The sequence below is a fragment of the Phocoena sinus genome, chromosome 1 (genome assembly GCF_008692025.1).
Source record: "Phocoena sinus isolate mPhoSin1 chromosome 1, mPhoSin1.pri, whole genome shotgun sequence".
NCBI classification, from domain to species: Eukaryota; Metazoa; Chordata; class Mammalia; order Artiodactyla; family Phocoenidae; genus Phocoena; species Phocoena sinus.
Window position 1 is genome coordinate 76145463 of NC_045763.1, and position 15201 is coordinate 76160663.

The 15201-nt window shown below is 35.5% G+C and overlaps 1 protein-coding gene across 3 annotated transcripts in view; it reads right to left on the reverse strand.

The window, feature by feature from the left end:
• ZNHIT6 (zinc finger HIT-type containing 6) overlaps positions 1-15201 on the reverse strand; it is a 54916-nt gene that overhangs the window by 5995 nt on the left and 33720 nt on the right. Inside the window, exons 8-9 of one of the 3 annotated variants that reach the window (XR_004348741.1) lie at positions 14727-14804; positions 1425-1527 (exon numbers count right to left, since the gene is read on the reverse strand). The exons of 1 other annotated variant lie outside the window; for it this stretch is intronic. Coding sequence is in view for 1 of the 2 variants with exons in the window: in XM_032624793.1 (XP_032480684.1) it covers positions 14727-14804 (78 nt within the window). In the remaining variant the exon portion in view is untranslated. The remainder of the gene's footprint in view (positions 1-1424; positions 1528-14726; positions 14805-15201) is intronic. One more of the 3 variants, XM_032624793.1, reaches the window with a different exon arrangement.

Genomic DNA, 15201 nt, shown 5'->3' on the forward strand with positions numbered 1-15201 from the left:
GATTTCTTTTTAAGAAGTGGGTGACAAGTGAGAGGACTTGTAAAACCAAGACTTTACTCCTGTTTGCCTGACCACATGCCCCACTCCTGGAATTAAATTCTTCACTTTAGAATCATAGAATATTTTTTATGTGGAAAAGAAACTTGAAATGCAAAATATTCAGTTTTCCTAAACCAGCCACCCTCGTGCCCATAGGCCACAGAGTGCATACATTCTTTTCCCTGTGTAATATAATACAGATGTGCTTACAATACTTTAAAAGTGTTCTTCCAGCATTCAAGGATTAAATGCATCACATTTTTTACACATTATTTCCCTTTGAAAGAAGCAGTGTTTTTTAAAAAGTTAGCAGTGATTATACAAAAAAGAGAGAGGCTGAATTAGATATAAAAGTATAAAATTAACTTATAAAGTAAAATATAAAGTGGATATAACTAAATTTTTCTTAAGAGAAAGCAAGACTTGAATTTTCAAATAGGAACTTTTCAAGTGGTATCCTACAAACACTTGAAGCAACTTATCTTCTGTGCATTTTAACTGAATCATAAGGCTTCTATTAAGAGACATTTCCCAAATCAGGGAATGTTTTCTATCAACACTTATTTCATTTTTTTCGTAAATAATTTTCAGTGTATACCTAATGTTTTAGGCATTTTATTTCTTTTTAAAATATTAAGTCTTCATTAAGCTTCTCTAGATTTCCAAAGCTGAAACAATTAAAAAAAAAAAAAAAGAATTCTTCAAAAGCCACATGGTAATCAGAACCTAATATTAATGCTGATATAATACAAAATATGATCCCAGCAGAGGAACATTCAGAGATTTTTAAAAATTACCATGTAATAAGTTATACATTATTTCAATCTTAAAACTATAATTAATTACACTTGTTTTATTAATAAAATTGGTCCCTATTTTATGTGCCATGCAGGCTCTGTACAAAGTATTTAGAATGTAAAGATTTATGTAAGAATTTATAATGAATTACTTTAAAATATTTCACTCAAATGCAGTGAAAATCTGGTATGTTGTGTGGTTTTAATGGGAACCACTGAATTTTATTTAGTGTTTACCCGAAGATGTTGTAAACTTCTAATCACAGCAATATTGCTATTGAGTGTCAATAAGCTTCAAGGCCTCAGCTTTCCAGTCTGTCACTTAAAACAGGTCAGACTTCACTAGATAATTTTTCAATGAAATTCTGAATTTCTTTTTCTACTATGAGTGGTTACTCTTAGTCTACCATTAATATTTGCCAGTAATTAAAAAGTAAATTATGTAAACTGTTTTATAAAGAAAGGCTATTAAACACAGATGGGGTAACATTGTGGGACATGGGGTTTAGTTAAAGGAAGCAGTAACTTTTAGTGGTTGCTTGGGTTTGGAGTCTAACACCGAGTTAAAGTCCTGGCTCCATCACTTACTGGTCTGCGATTCTGGACAAGTTACTTAACTTCTCTAGTTCCTAGTTTCCATGCTTGAAAGTGGAGATAACAGCAGTATCATTTCAGAGAGTTATTATGAGGGCTAAATGATAAAACACAGAAACTGTTAGCTCATTTACTTAAGCCATGAACACAGTTTTACAGTTGTATTTACCTAAAATAACAACGCATTCTTACAGAAACTTTAGTTCAGGACAAAGTCACTGAACTTCTTCAGTAACAAAGAATGGCACTTCTTATGTAAGCACTGAAACACTTATTTGCCTTTTTATGCATTTTGCATTTTAAACGTAGCCTTACAACTTTCCGTATAACTTTCATTTTTTTATTATTTTATATTACATTTACTTCCAAGAGGCTACAACTACGTTGAATCCTCCTGTTTCCATTACCTTGAGGCAAGGTGTAGAGTCCAGCTTGGCATTGCCCAAAACATTTAGGTGTTAGCTCCTCTGCAAGTCATTAAGTCACTGAATCCTAAGGGGCAGCTTCATCTATTTTTGAAATTTTCAGGAACTCTGGTGTTCCCATTAGTGAAAGGGCTCTGCTACCACAAGACAAACTACTTGGGTTTGAAAGAATTAAGATACCAACATTTGTCTTTTATTTTACCCTTAGGGACCCTCTCAGACATTTCCTCTTGTTATTTCATTTGCTTTACTCTCACAGGCTCACTAGCTGACCCTGCTCCAGGCAACTTCACAGGGGCATTGTAAGGGCAGCATAGCTCAGTAGGCTAAACAGGTGTTACAGTGTTTGACATCATACAAATAAAAGTTGTCTTGATACTCAAGGGTAGGCTTTTTTTTTTTTTTTTTTTTTGCAGTAAGCAGGCCTTTCACTGCTGTGGCCTCTCCCCTCGCGGAGCACAGGCTCCGGACGCGCAGGCCCATCGGCCAATGGCTCAAGGGCCCAGCCGCTCCGCGGCATGTGGGATCCTCCCGGACCGGGGCACGAACCCGCGTCCCCTGCATCGGCAGGCGGACTCTCAACCACTGCGCCACCAGGGAAGCCCCCCAAGGGTAGGCTTTTAATCTTGGCTCTGTTACTAACTTTCAAAGAAACTGGCCAAGTTCTTGTACTTCTTTCTCTGCACTTCATTAGCAAATTAGGATTTATTTTTTAACTTCCCATAACTCAAAAGGAAACAGAGAATAATTAAAAAAAAAGGAGTCACAAACCATTCTATTTCCCACCTGATCACTGGCACCCCTTAGATCATCTCCCCTTCTATCCCCTAATAAAATACTTAAACTAAATTTGAATTTTCTCCAAATTTAACAATCTAATAGCAATCCCTAGGCCACAGAATTTTTTCCACTATAAAATAAGGTCATCTGATGAGGTGATCATCAAGATCCCTCCAGCTCTAAAATTGTACAAGTTTTGATATTTGTCTGCCCAAGGCAGCACTTAACCAATATTCCTAATAGTCGTTTGTATTTATTTCTTAACTTAGGTTTCTAGGTTAAAAGTGCAACTAACTGATTCCAAACGTACACAGTTGAATCTCTTGCTGTTTAAAAAACTTAACCTTAATATAAATCAGTTATCCGATAGCTAAACATTTATAAAGTATGGCTCATCTTGGTATTAACTGAATTCAGTAAGGTTCCTGAATGTATTATAAACTACATGTTTTAGATTCATACTTACCAAATTCCTTTAAAATAAGTAATTTAAAAGTACTAAACTTATTTTAATAGAGCGGAAAGAGAACAGATTAAGTGAACAAACTAGCTTTTAAAATCCAAATGAAAAGGAAGAAAGAAACCAGATTGTTAATGAAGACCCAGAATAGGAGAAAAAAGATACATACATTCAAACTAAAACATATAAAACCAAACTAAGTACAGGGGTCAGAGAGTTTTTTAACTCTTCTGTTTACAAGTAAAAGGTATTATTTAAAATTTCTCCAAATACTCCTGTGTGACAATTTTTGCAACTCAGACTGTCCACGTCACATTAGAAGTAGATTGTGTCAAAGTTAAATTTTTTCTTACCTAATTTCTCTAGTTTTCATATTAAAAAGATAACAGTAACTGAATTAGTGGTTTGCTGCACTTTGTTTTGGGACTTTTACGTAATTTATGTAAATGTGTAAACGAGGGCTCCACATACTTGACGTGGGGCACCAGTCATGAGTGGGGTAGCACAGACACATGCCTCCATTCAGAAAGCTCTACGGTCAGAAATGCGCTGGCAGATCATCCTGTCTATTGATGACAAAAGGTATGGGATGCAGTGAAATAAAGTGACTAATTACACATTTTAAAACATGCTTTAAAGAGGGCCTTACAAGGCTTTTGTTCTAGGTGCTATTTGTTCAGGCTTTCCTTATCTTCACTAGTAAGCTCAATTACTTTTAAATGCAGAAGGCTTGGGTTCCAATCTTATCACAGGTCCTTAGAAGCTGTGACTCCTCAAGGGTACTCAGTTTTCCTCATCAGTATAATGATAGAAAGGTTATCTACTCATCAGCTAGCTTATAAAGATTAAATGTAACAGGTGAAAATGTTTCTAAAGTGTAACTTGCCAAACTGATATTAGTAATAAGACTTTATACTTCAAAGGTAATTTAGCACCTTTAGCAGGGAAATAACATACTTATCAGGGATTATCTTCATGATCTGTATGATGGGCTAGTTAGTAGAAAAAGCATGAACTTTGAAGCCAAAAAGACCTGAGTCCAAATCCAGGCTTTGCAACTGTAGCTTGGTTTCTTTGGGCTAAGTCAATTTCTCAGAGCCTAAGATTCCTATCTTGTAAAGTAGAGATATAGTATGTACTTCATTAGAATTAATGCATGTGAAAATGTGAACAGTGCCTAGCTTCATTAATCAATCAATTCCTCAAATATTTATTTAGTGTCTACCATTACAGATAGTCTGCTAGGTAATGGAAGTTCATAGAAATAAACCCCACATTTTATTGGGAGTGCCAGTCAACAAACAAACTATCACATTTCATTGGGATAAGTGTCAGGATAGAAATCTAAAGCTAAGTAGATACTCAATAAACTTTCTTTCTTGTCCCTTATTCACCTCCAAATGTTCTTTCAAATATTATAGTGCCTATAATATCTAGGCACTTCATTTGCTAACTCTAGCTCTCCTCCTCCTTAATTGGTTCTTAAAATCCCTCCTCCTCCATGGATTTTCTCCTAATTAACATAGGAAATTTTAATTAGCCTTACTCTTGTTAACAAAACATATGCTTCCTCTGGTGCTAGACTAAATGCAGGAGTCTGATCAGTACAGACTCTTACATTTTCAATCTTTATTAGGAAGTATATCACTTTGGAAAATATGATCACGTTCCTCAGAAAAACTTCTGCTTAAATGTTAGTTAAATAGTTCATGAATTAACTACACCACAGAATTATATTATTTTAGAGTTACAAAGAACTTAAGCTACTTTTTTTTGTCTTCCAGGTGAGGGCACTGAAGCCCTGAGGAGTATCTGGCTCAGGGTTGCTCAAGGAGATGCAGAGTTAGGACTGTAAAGCCAATCTTTTGAGTTCTTCACTCAACTCTTTGCTTGTTTGCTCATTTCTCGCTCAACACATATTTACTGAGGGAGGTCTACCATGTACCAGATGCTGTTCTAGGAACTGGGAATACAATGGTGAACTATTAGGTATTCACTAGAGATGAAAAGATGAAGGCTTTCTAGGAAGAAAGTACCTATACAAGGTAGAGGATATGGGAATACACATAGAATTCATACAGTTTTGGTATGTATAAATTTCAGTGAGAGGTCTGCTTGAAAAGGTGAAGCACTTTGGCTAAAATGAAGTATCTGAATCACCTAGAAATATCAATTAATTATGTCATTACTCTCTCTGAAGAGTATATAAAGTTAGATATAAATTATTATGTAACATAACTAGAATGGATAAATTTAGTGGATTGAGGGTTAAAATTTATTTTCCAAGTTTTTAGAGAAAACTCTCATTTTATATTTTACATAATTCCCTTAATCAATGATCAAAATAGTACATATTTGAAATGAGATCATTACTATGGAAATTGTAGTCTTTATAATCTGTTAAGAATTTGACCATAATATCACTTTGGATCTACTTTTCAGTATAGCCTCTCAAATTAAATTTCTCAAGTTCACAGCAGCTGAAACTTCACTCACCCAGCTCTGCCAACTAGTAGAGCTTCAGCTTCCCTAGAGCTACCTAAGAGTAAACTTCCCTAGAGCTAAGTTTACAAGTCTTATCATAAAACTGCCTCAAGCAGAAGGCCACATATGAAACCCATTCCATCACTGGACGTGTCATCTCTGAGATGATAAAAGTATTTAGCACCCTGCTCTACATATTTTCTTTATGTGTGTGGACATTCTTCAGGTTGATTCTAACATTTTCTAGTCCTTAAATGATCCCTTGCTTCCGCTGTTCTAGAGTCTATGTCCAAAATGTGGCCAAAGGTTAAGACCATTTTGAGCATGTACTCATCCTGATCCTGATTCTCACTTTGGAAAACAATCAATAATCCCAAAGAGGGATAACGAAGAACTGGGGCTGGGTTCCACATAATCTAAGAACATGCACTGTGGTCATTTATGGCGCTGAGAGGCATGTGCTATATTGCAAAGGCTTTGGAGACAGGTGGGCCTAGGTCTGGATCTAGGTTTCACCAGTTAGTGGTTACAAAGCTGCAGTCAGGGCTCTCCGTACAACTAAACATATTTATAATGTATAATATATGTACAGTGTAACATAATTATAGTGTATACAAAATGCTTAACAAAGTACCTAAAATACAGTAGGAGACACTCAATAAGAGGGTGTCATTAGGACTTCCCTGGTGGCACAGTGGTTAAGTATCCGCTTGCCAAGGCAGGGGACACGGGTTCGAGCCCTGGTCCAGGAAGATCCCACGTGCCGTGGAGCAACTAAGCCCACGTGCCACAACTACAGAGCCTGAGCTCTAGAGCCCATGAGACACAACTACTGAGCCTGCATGCTGCAACTACTGAAGCCCGTGTGCCTAGAGCCTGTGCTCTGTGACAAGAGAAGCCACCGCAGCGAGGAGCCTGCACACCACAACGAAGAAAGCCCGTGCACAGCAACGAAGACCCAACACAGCCAAAAATAAATAAATATGTTAAATATATATATATATTAAAAAAAAAAGGGGGTGTCATTAATACTTATTATGTTCCATAAAGACATCCATCAGCCTCTAGATTTAACCCCGATTTTAAATCACCCTTGCAGCAAACGTTTTTTTGTGTGTGTATTTGGCAAAACTTATTCAGGTTCTTCACACTTTCCTGCTTACACCTAACCTAAAATAATTTCAGAAAACAATGACACTTTTGTAGATTTTAAAACAGACATCTGAAATTTCATTTAATTTCTTTACTCACAAGTTGAAATAGATATAAAGAACGTAATTTATGGTATAGTGTAAATATTGATGGTTTAGAATGAAAATGTTACATCACTCTTATAAAAATTCACTAGAATCTAAGTAAAATGGGAATGGTACCAGTATCATCAATTTAAAAACTGCATGAACAAGTTCTTCCTTAATAGTTAGAAATCTTATATAGTTTCCTTTTTCCCTTGATTGTATTTCCATTCCAATTCTCCACAGAATTTTATCCTGAATACTGATACATTTATGCTTGAAAATCTTTTACTTATAGCCCAATCACACTTCTCTGTAACAAAAATGTGTATGTAAGCTAAAAATTTAATTTTATTACCTATGACCTTAAGGCTTTAAATGTTAAAATTTCTTCTGGATTGAATAATTATTATTAGTACAAAACTGATCAAAACACAAATATATTACAAACATTTATAGTAAAACTTTACTGGAAATGCATTTCTTAATGTGATGGGTGAGTGCTGATGATGGCATCTTCTACTACATGCAAGGCTGTTTACAACTGACTCTTAGATTAAGTGATTTCCCCCATTTATCTCTGCAGAACTCATTGCCAGAATTAAATTCCAGAAGGAAAATAAAAGGAAGTTTAAGTAATCTCATCTAGAGAGCACACTGCTGTTATTCACTAACCCTTCCTTCATCACAGTTATTTTCAAGGGATCTAACTAAAAGGCAGAAATGGTCTCTGGCTATTTACATAAGACAAGGCATCTGAAAGTAGTTAATGCTGTTCTTAGAAATTCTGGAATTCCTTTAATGTTCTCTGACATATATTTAATTCTGTACCATTATTATCAAAATAATCTTAACTTCCAAGGTCTTCAGTTCTAATGGCAGGATATTTTTTTAAAAATCCTAACTTTTAACATATATATTATACATTTCCTATTTAGAGTATCTTTAAATATACTTTTCAATCATTCTCTGTAAGCCTGAAATAAGACTTAATTTTCTACTTCCAGTTCACTTAGGCAAAGGGTACAGACTAGTATCTTTAAGGATGTAGAAATCTGACTTCAAAAATTCATCCTAATATTAAATGACATATTTCTTTACACAACTTCAACAACTCAACTGAATAAACATCTACCAAATATTTATTATATAGAAAACATGCTAGACACTTGTATGGGATTCAAAAATGTCCTCAAGGATTTTATCATCCTTGGCAGTGTTTCTCAAAGTGTGGTCCCAGGGATAACTTATATCAGGGTCCCTCAGGAGGCAGAGACTTTAACAAATGCAGGTTTCTGGGTACTAGGTAAGATTGACTAAACCAAAAACTCTGAGGGTGGGCTGAAAATCGACATTTTCATCTGTCCTAGATAATTATGATGGACACTGAAATCTGAGAAGCAATGTTCTGAGAAAAGAAATACTGGTTAAATGATCAGTTGAAGAGATGCTTATGGTAAGGTAGCAAAATTGGCCAGTAGGGGTATGGGCTAGGTGAAAAGCAAGGAGGGACCTGGCAGGACTACGAGGTGAGGCAGGCAAGAGACTAGACTCTTAGAATCAACAAAGTCTGAGAGGTGGTATCTTGCAGGCAGAGTTGAGACTCTAGGAAGTCAGAATCTGAGCAAGTAATGTGAACTGGGAGGTCACTCTGCTTTAAGGTAGAAGGGGGTCTTTGCTTGCTGGTGGGTGGGTGTTAGCAAAAGTCAAAAAGACGTCAGGTGGGTCTTACTTGAGGCCTTTAGAGAAACCAATTTCTCTAAAAGGGCGTAGGAAAAAGTGTCTTACCTCTTAACTTCAGAGTGAATGATTTTTAAATATTTCATGTTACAGATCCAAAGAAAGTAAAGTAACCTCAGTTTTTTATTTAAAAAAAATCCTCTCAGCACGGAAATAAAATCATCCAAGAGAAATAGCTCATTCTTTTGCTGGTTGCCTTTTATAAAAAAAGAAAAAAGTGTTCCAAAATGATTAACTACAACCAGCACAGCAGGAAACAACTAATAGAATCTGCACGTACAATAGGGTAGTCCCTCCAAAAAGAGTAATAATCTTCTGTGACGTGCATGAAATCAAAGCTTAGATAAAGCTTTAATTTGGCTTGGGTTTAAAGTCTCAACTCTTGGCTCTATATGCCAATTTTTGGAAGCAGAGTAAAGGCAACTGGTCTGTGCATCAATCAAAAACTGACATGCAAAGATGCCATGTTTTCCACTGGTCACCTGCTATGCCGTATGTATTAAACACATATCTATTGTAACATTATCACACACCTATCTCCCCTCCTTGACTGTGAGCATCTTGAGGGCTAGTCTTTTAGATGTCTATGTGTTCCTAGTGCTTAGTGCTGTGCTGGTACATGGAAGGTGCCCAATGAATATTATCTGAATAAATGAAAAATAAAGACTTCATCTTTTTTTTTCTTTTTTTGAATTTTATTTATTTTTTATACAGCAGGTTCAAGACTTGATCAGTCTTAACCCATTGATACTTTAGGTCAAGGTTACGTATCAGAAAGCCTGTTCTCTGAACAGGTGCTACTTTTTCTGAAGAAACTTTAATTAATTAATTAATTAATTAATTTTTAATGGACTGCGAAGACTTTTATTTTTATTTATTTTTAACTTTTTATTTTATATTGGAATATAGCCGATTACCAATGTTGTGATAGTTTCAGGTGCAGAGCAAAGCGACTCAGCCATACATATACATGTACCCATGAAGAAACTTTAAATTATACTTGGTAGTTTTAACAATCTCTCTCTCTCTCTTTCATTTTATATATTGAGAATTGAAGCCTGCAGGAATTGGCAAACTATGGTCAGCAGGCCAAATCCTGCCCATTGTCTGTTTTTGTAAATAAAGTCTTACAGTCATGCCCATTCATTTATGTATTGACTATAGCTGTTTATGTGCTACAATGGTGGATTGGCAACTACAACTGTATGGCCCACAAGTCCAAAAATATTTACTGTCTGGCCATTTGCGAAAAAGCTGTCCAAACCCTGCTTTAGAGTATTAAAGTGGTATCAACACCTAGCACATAGCAGGCACACATATATTTAAGTGCATTAGTACACTACTTATTAAAAAAATTAAAACTGAATTCCTATTATGGGAAAGTCACTGACTCAGCACTGCAGGAAATATAAAGATGAAGATGCCTAAGGCAGCCACTGTCTTCAAAAGGGAGTTTATCATCATATGGGATGTTTTATTGGGATAAAATATAAGACAGGATTGCAGGAACCTATGAGAAGTTTTTGAGGCTCAAAGGATAAGGATTACATCCAGTTGAGGGGAAGGGATAGGCTCCACTGTAGACACTGATAAACAATAATCTTCTCAAAAGAATGGAGAGAACATACAGAAGGCTCATATGGAGGCCGACCACGTAAGGCAGGGTGGTGAGGGAGAAGTGAAAGATGGCTCTAAGGTCATATGCCTTGCTTGCAAGAAGAATGACAGTGCCAATAACAAGGAATGACTGTCAACATTTATTGACTGTTTACTAGATGTCAGGTACATCAGCAGTCCATTTAATCCTCATTTAAAACAACACACACAGAAACACACACTAGGAACAAATGGATGTGGTGTGATGAGATCTAAACATGTTGAGTTTAAGATTTAATGAGATGTGTAAGTGAAGATACATGCAAACTAACATTTGAAGTCTGGGAGAAAGGTTGAAAATATCTCTAGATTTGGGAGTCATTTGTACAGAGATAACAGTTGATGACATCTTAAATAAAGTAGCCCCTGAAGCTTCATATTCTTCCAATACTAATTTATGTCAAAAGAAATGTAAACTAACATGATTGGGTATCTGCCCCCTTGTGGTTAGTGGTGAGTGACCTGTTGGGAGCATAGCTAATATTGAACTTAGAGTACTTCCCAGAAGTATAAGAAATCATTTGGCTGAAAGAAGCCATTATTTTTCAAAAAGTAATATGTAAGTCAACTGCCAGCCACACAGAACTTGTTTTTAAAAACAGATTTCCTCCTTTTATTGATACTAAGAAAAGTAATTTCTAGGATTAAAACAACAAAAACTCTTACATTCATTGAGTCAACTCAGCAAGATGTTGACCTAAATGCTGCAACTTGTAATACATGAATAATACATATTTACTGAGACTGATTTGCTATGTGCCCGGCACCATACTAAGTAGCTGACATGCATTATCTGGAAGCAATCTTCACAACAGTGCAATACCTTTGGCTTGATCCCCTCTTTCAGATGGGAAAACAGAAACTTAGTAACTTTCCAAGGTCTGCATCAAATTTATAACATTATTTCAAATTTATAGAAAATCTACTTTGATGTAGGTTTTTGGATAAGAGCAAAAAGGTTATTTTGGAACATCTCATAATTTGTGTTAGGTTTGAGAAGTAGTGATTTAATAAATTTAGTATTTGTAATGGTAAAACTTTTGGTCTACAAAGTCTAACCTGGAACCTCTTAAAGTAAAATAACGTCTACTTCTCCACAGATTATGTATTCTGGAAGGAGTTACTATTTCTTGTTGGAATGCGATATAATCTTACTGTGAAGGGAGCTTAGTAATAAGGGATTAGTATAGAAAGGCCATTCTTTTTGAAAATAACGTTCGAGAAAATGATGCCACTTCTACTTGAAACTCAATGTGCCCTAACCTCCATCTCTCAGAAGACAGATTCGTGCCAGGTACCCCAGTCACCTTTACTTCATGTCTGTTTTCTCTGCTACAACAGAACTGTACCCTACTCAGTCTTGTATAAACCCCAATTTTTATTTATATGCCTAGGAGAGTAAATGTGCTTAATTAATGGCTTTTGAGTAAATCTGGAAAGAATCATCCCACAATAGCTTAAATCACATCTTTATCAAAATCAGGATCTTATATAAACATCAAAGCAGCAAAGTAAACATAAAAAATGTATCTGAATTTCTTCATGAAAAATAAATGATTCTATTAATAAGTAAAATATAGGTCTAAAATTCAATAGATTTGAAAAATTACAATTAAATGGACAGTATCAAAGCTGGGAGTATCCTAACTTGTCAGTAGTAAGTTAGCAGCAATACAATGGCTGACTCTGATGGTGCCTGGTGTTACCAACATAGGCTTTTCTGCCTCAAAACACTCACTCACTTTCTGAGAACAGAAAGCTGGTGAGAAATGATGTGGCAAGAGGGTACCTTACATGAATTCTCCTCCACTGGGAATGTAAGCTCCACAGAGATAGGAACGGTTTTGCTTGCTGCTATCAGCCTAATGTCTTGAACAACACCTGGACCACAATGGTTACTAAGTGTTTGCTGAATGAATGAATGGATTTACTTAAGAAGACATATTTACTTTTATAAGAAGATACAAATTCAAACCCTGTGTATTCTGGAAAGAAAACTCTGAAATAGATCAGCAACAAATTCTTTAGAGTTAGACATACATTCTATTATCAACTAAACCTAAAAATAAAAGTTGTATATGGCAAAGCTAAAGCCTGGGAAACATTTAAGATTGATCTAGCTGATCAGGTATATCATGGGACAATTGTCATAAACTCTTCAAGAATGGAAAACACAACCACTGGAAATTGGCAATACCAAGTATTTGGTAAAAAGACTCCACTCTGAATTTACTGGAATGCTATAAATCATATGATACATTTAAAATCAGAAAGCCACAAGGAAAATACATGGTTCTACCTTCTAAGTACTTTTCAGGAAATAATAAAATCCTCCTTATCTTAAATTAGAAGCCCACATTTTATAACCTATAATAATCTTACTTAGATGTTCTCTGAATGTACTTCCCTTTAATGATATAACTGTGATTAAGCATACAATCAAATGTGAATGCTCATCTTAGCCTATCTATGAATGTACTATCTGGTGAACACTGGTTAAAAAATCTTTAATTAAAAAAAATCTATTTCTAAATGTATCTCCACAGTATCTACTTGCATTATTCATGATTAGAAAATCCTAATAAAACTAGGAAGTTTTGTAGAAATTAGGATAACTATACCTTAAGGCTGACTGAACAGTAAGAAATATAAGGATGTACCTTACTCCAACTTAGGTCCACCTTCATGATAAAAGCTACCTCAATTGGAGTTTCTAACATTATTATTGCCTTAAAGTGATAATATCACTAGTCAAAGTTAAATAGGGTGGCAATTTTTAAATACAAAATTCTTAGATCTTGGTTGTAAACTTCTGCTTCCTCTTCTTTGATGGTATTTTCATATATCATTGAGTTCAAGTAAGCAACTCAAATGGGGAAATCTGGAAGACATGTTTTCTACACAGATAAAGGAAAGTCAGAGTACTTTTCATGTCACTAAGTTTGGCTCAGGTTTAGTAACAAAACAGCCTATTCTAGGTATTCCTTAAAGTCAATACCACTTATCTTTTCCTTTATTAATCTATCATTCCCTGCCCTTTGGGGATTAAGAAGGTTAACCCAAGGCCCAACCAAAGTCCTTTTTGGGTTCCTAAACAAGGAAAGTCATAAAATAAGAGAAAGTAAAGGACCTTAAAGGGACATGAAGCCCAGAGAAGTTGAGTGTCTAGAATTAGGTCATCTGATCTCACTGCAGTACGCTCCTTTAACCTTCTTTTTTTGGTGAAGGTTTATCCTCTTTGGTTCTTTGTTAAAATAAAACCTACCAGTCTTATTAGTATCTTCCTGTGTTCTGGTCTTTCTATGTTCTCATTTCCTTCTATGCAACTGCCCAAAACAGTTTTACCAAATGCTCCCCTCTGGGTCACGTCATGCTGCATGCATTTCTGTCACTCTCCTAGAAAACCCTGTCTCCTAGGGCAAGCTGAGATCGCCATTCTCTTTCCCTCTTCGTAGATTTACAGTACATATTTCCAAGTCAAAAATGAATGCTATCTGGGCCTATGCAGTCTGCCCTATATTATAAACTTTAAAATATTCTGTATCCTACATTTACCTTTTATCACATACAACTTTGGTTTCCTTGAATTTTAGAAGATGTTTTTTAAGAATCCATTTATCTTCTGTAGTAGTAATAGTAATAGTAGAAATAATAAAAGCATGCACTTACCATGTGCTAAATAATCATCTTAATCTCTCATGATAATCTGATTATCATCACCTCCAGTTTAGAGATGAGGAAACGAAGGCAAGTTAGGCTATGTAATTTACTCAAGTTAACATAACTGGAAGCAGGCACAGCTGGGATTCAAACCCAGCTCTGCTTTCACAGCCTGGATGCTTACATCTCTAAGCTCTACTAGCAGATGAGACCAATCCTATCTAGTCTGAACTGGATCTAGTAGTTTTGTTAATGAAACGATGGAAGACAGGGAAAGCATCACAGATATTAAAGATCAGGGTTTTGCAATTCAATGTAATGACACATAACTGCAGACACTGAAGGGACTCTCAGAGATCTTTTAGTGTAGTCTCCTTCATCATTCCATTAATGAAGGAACAGGGAGCCCAGTGATATTAAAACTCTCAAATCACATAGTTTCTTAGAACCTGGCTTTCTTCACATTTCTATGTAGAGTTCTTTTCACTGTGATATATACAATGGTCAGTTCATCACAGGAATTTTTTATTTCCCAAAAGCAAAAACTTGAACTTTGGAACTCTGTTGTACAGAATATTTCTTGAAATAAGTTAAAATGGGATTGAAAAATCTTTCAGTTGCACACGATGTTACTTTAAAATATTCTAACCAGGGTGATTTTTCAATTGAATTTATCCTGTATTATGATAAGTGTGATTATTTAAAAATTTTAATTTGAAGGTCATTTTTAAAAGCCTAGGCTTTGTTGATTGCCAGATAATTAGCATAATAACTAGCCACTTAAGCTAAGCAAGCTACTTAATTATACTACAGAATTAGAAAACATTTAAAGAAATGGAGAGGGAAGCAATTTTACCTTACTAAATTTTGCTGCATATTTTCTGCCTTCATTAAAATTCGGACCCCAGTCTGAGAGTGAATGTAGGCTTTCAACCTGAAATAAAAATGTCATATTAAAGGAAGCAAAACTGATTTTTAATGTATTTTAAAACTGTGCCTATGGAAACTAAGCATCTATGAGTAGTTATTTTTTTTTTTTTTTGCGGCTCCGGACGCGCAGGCTCAGCGTCCATGGCTCACGGGCCCAGCCGCTCCGCGGCATGTGGGATCTTCCCGGACCGGGGCATGAACCCGTGTCCCCTGCATCAGCAGGCGGACTCTCAACCACTGCGCCACCAGGGAAGCCCTATGAGTAGTTATTAATAATACTTAAAATTTATCTATCCAAGCACAGAAACGGTGTTAAAGATATTTTTCAACCAAGGATCTGTTTTAAAAATTACCTTCTCTCTGTACAGATTAATCTTGCTAATTTATTTATTTTTAAAATA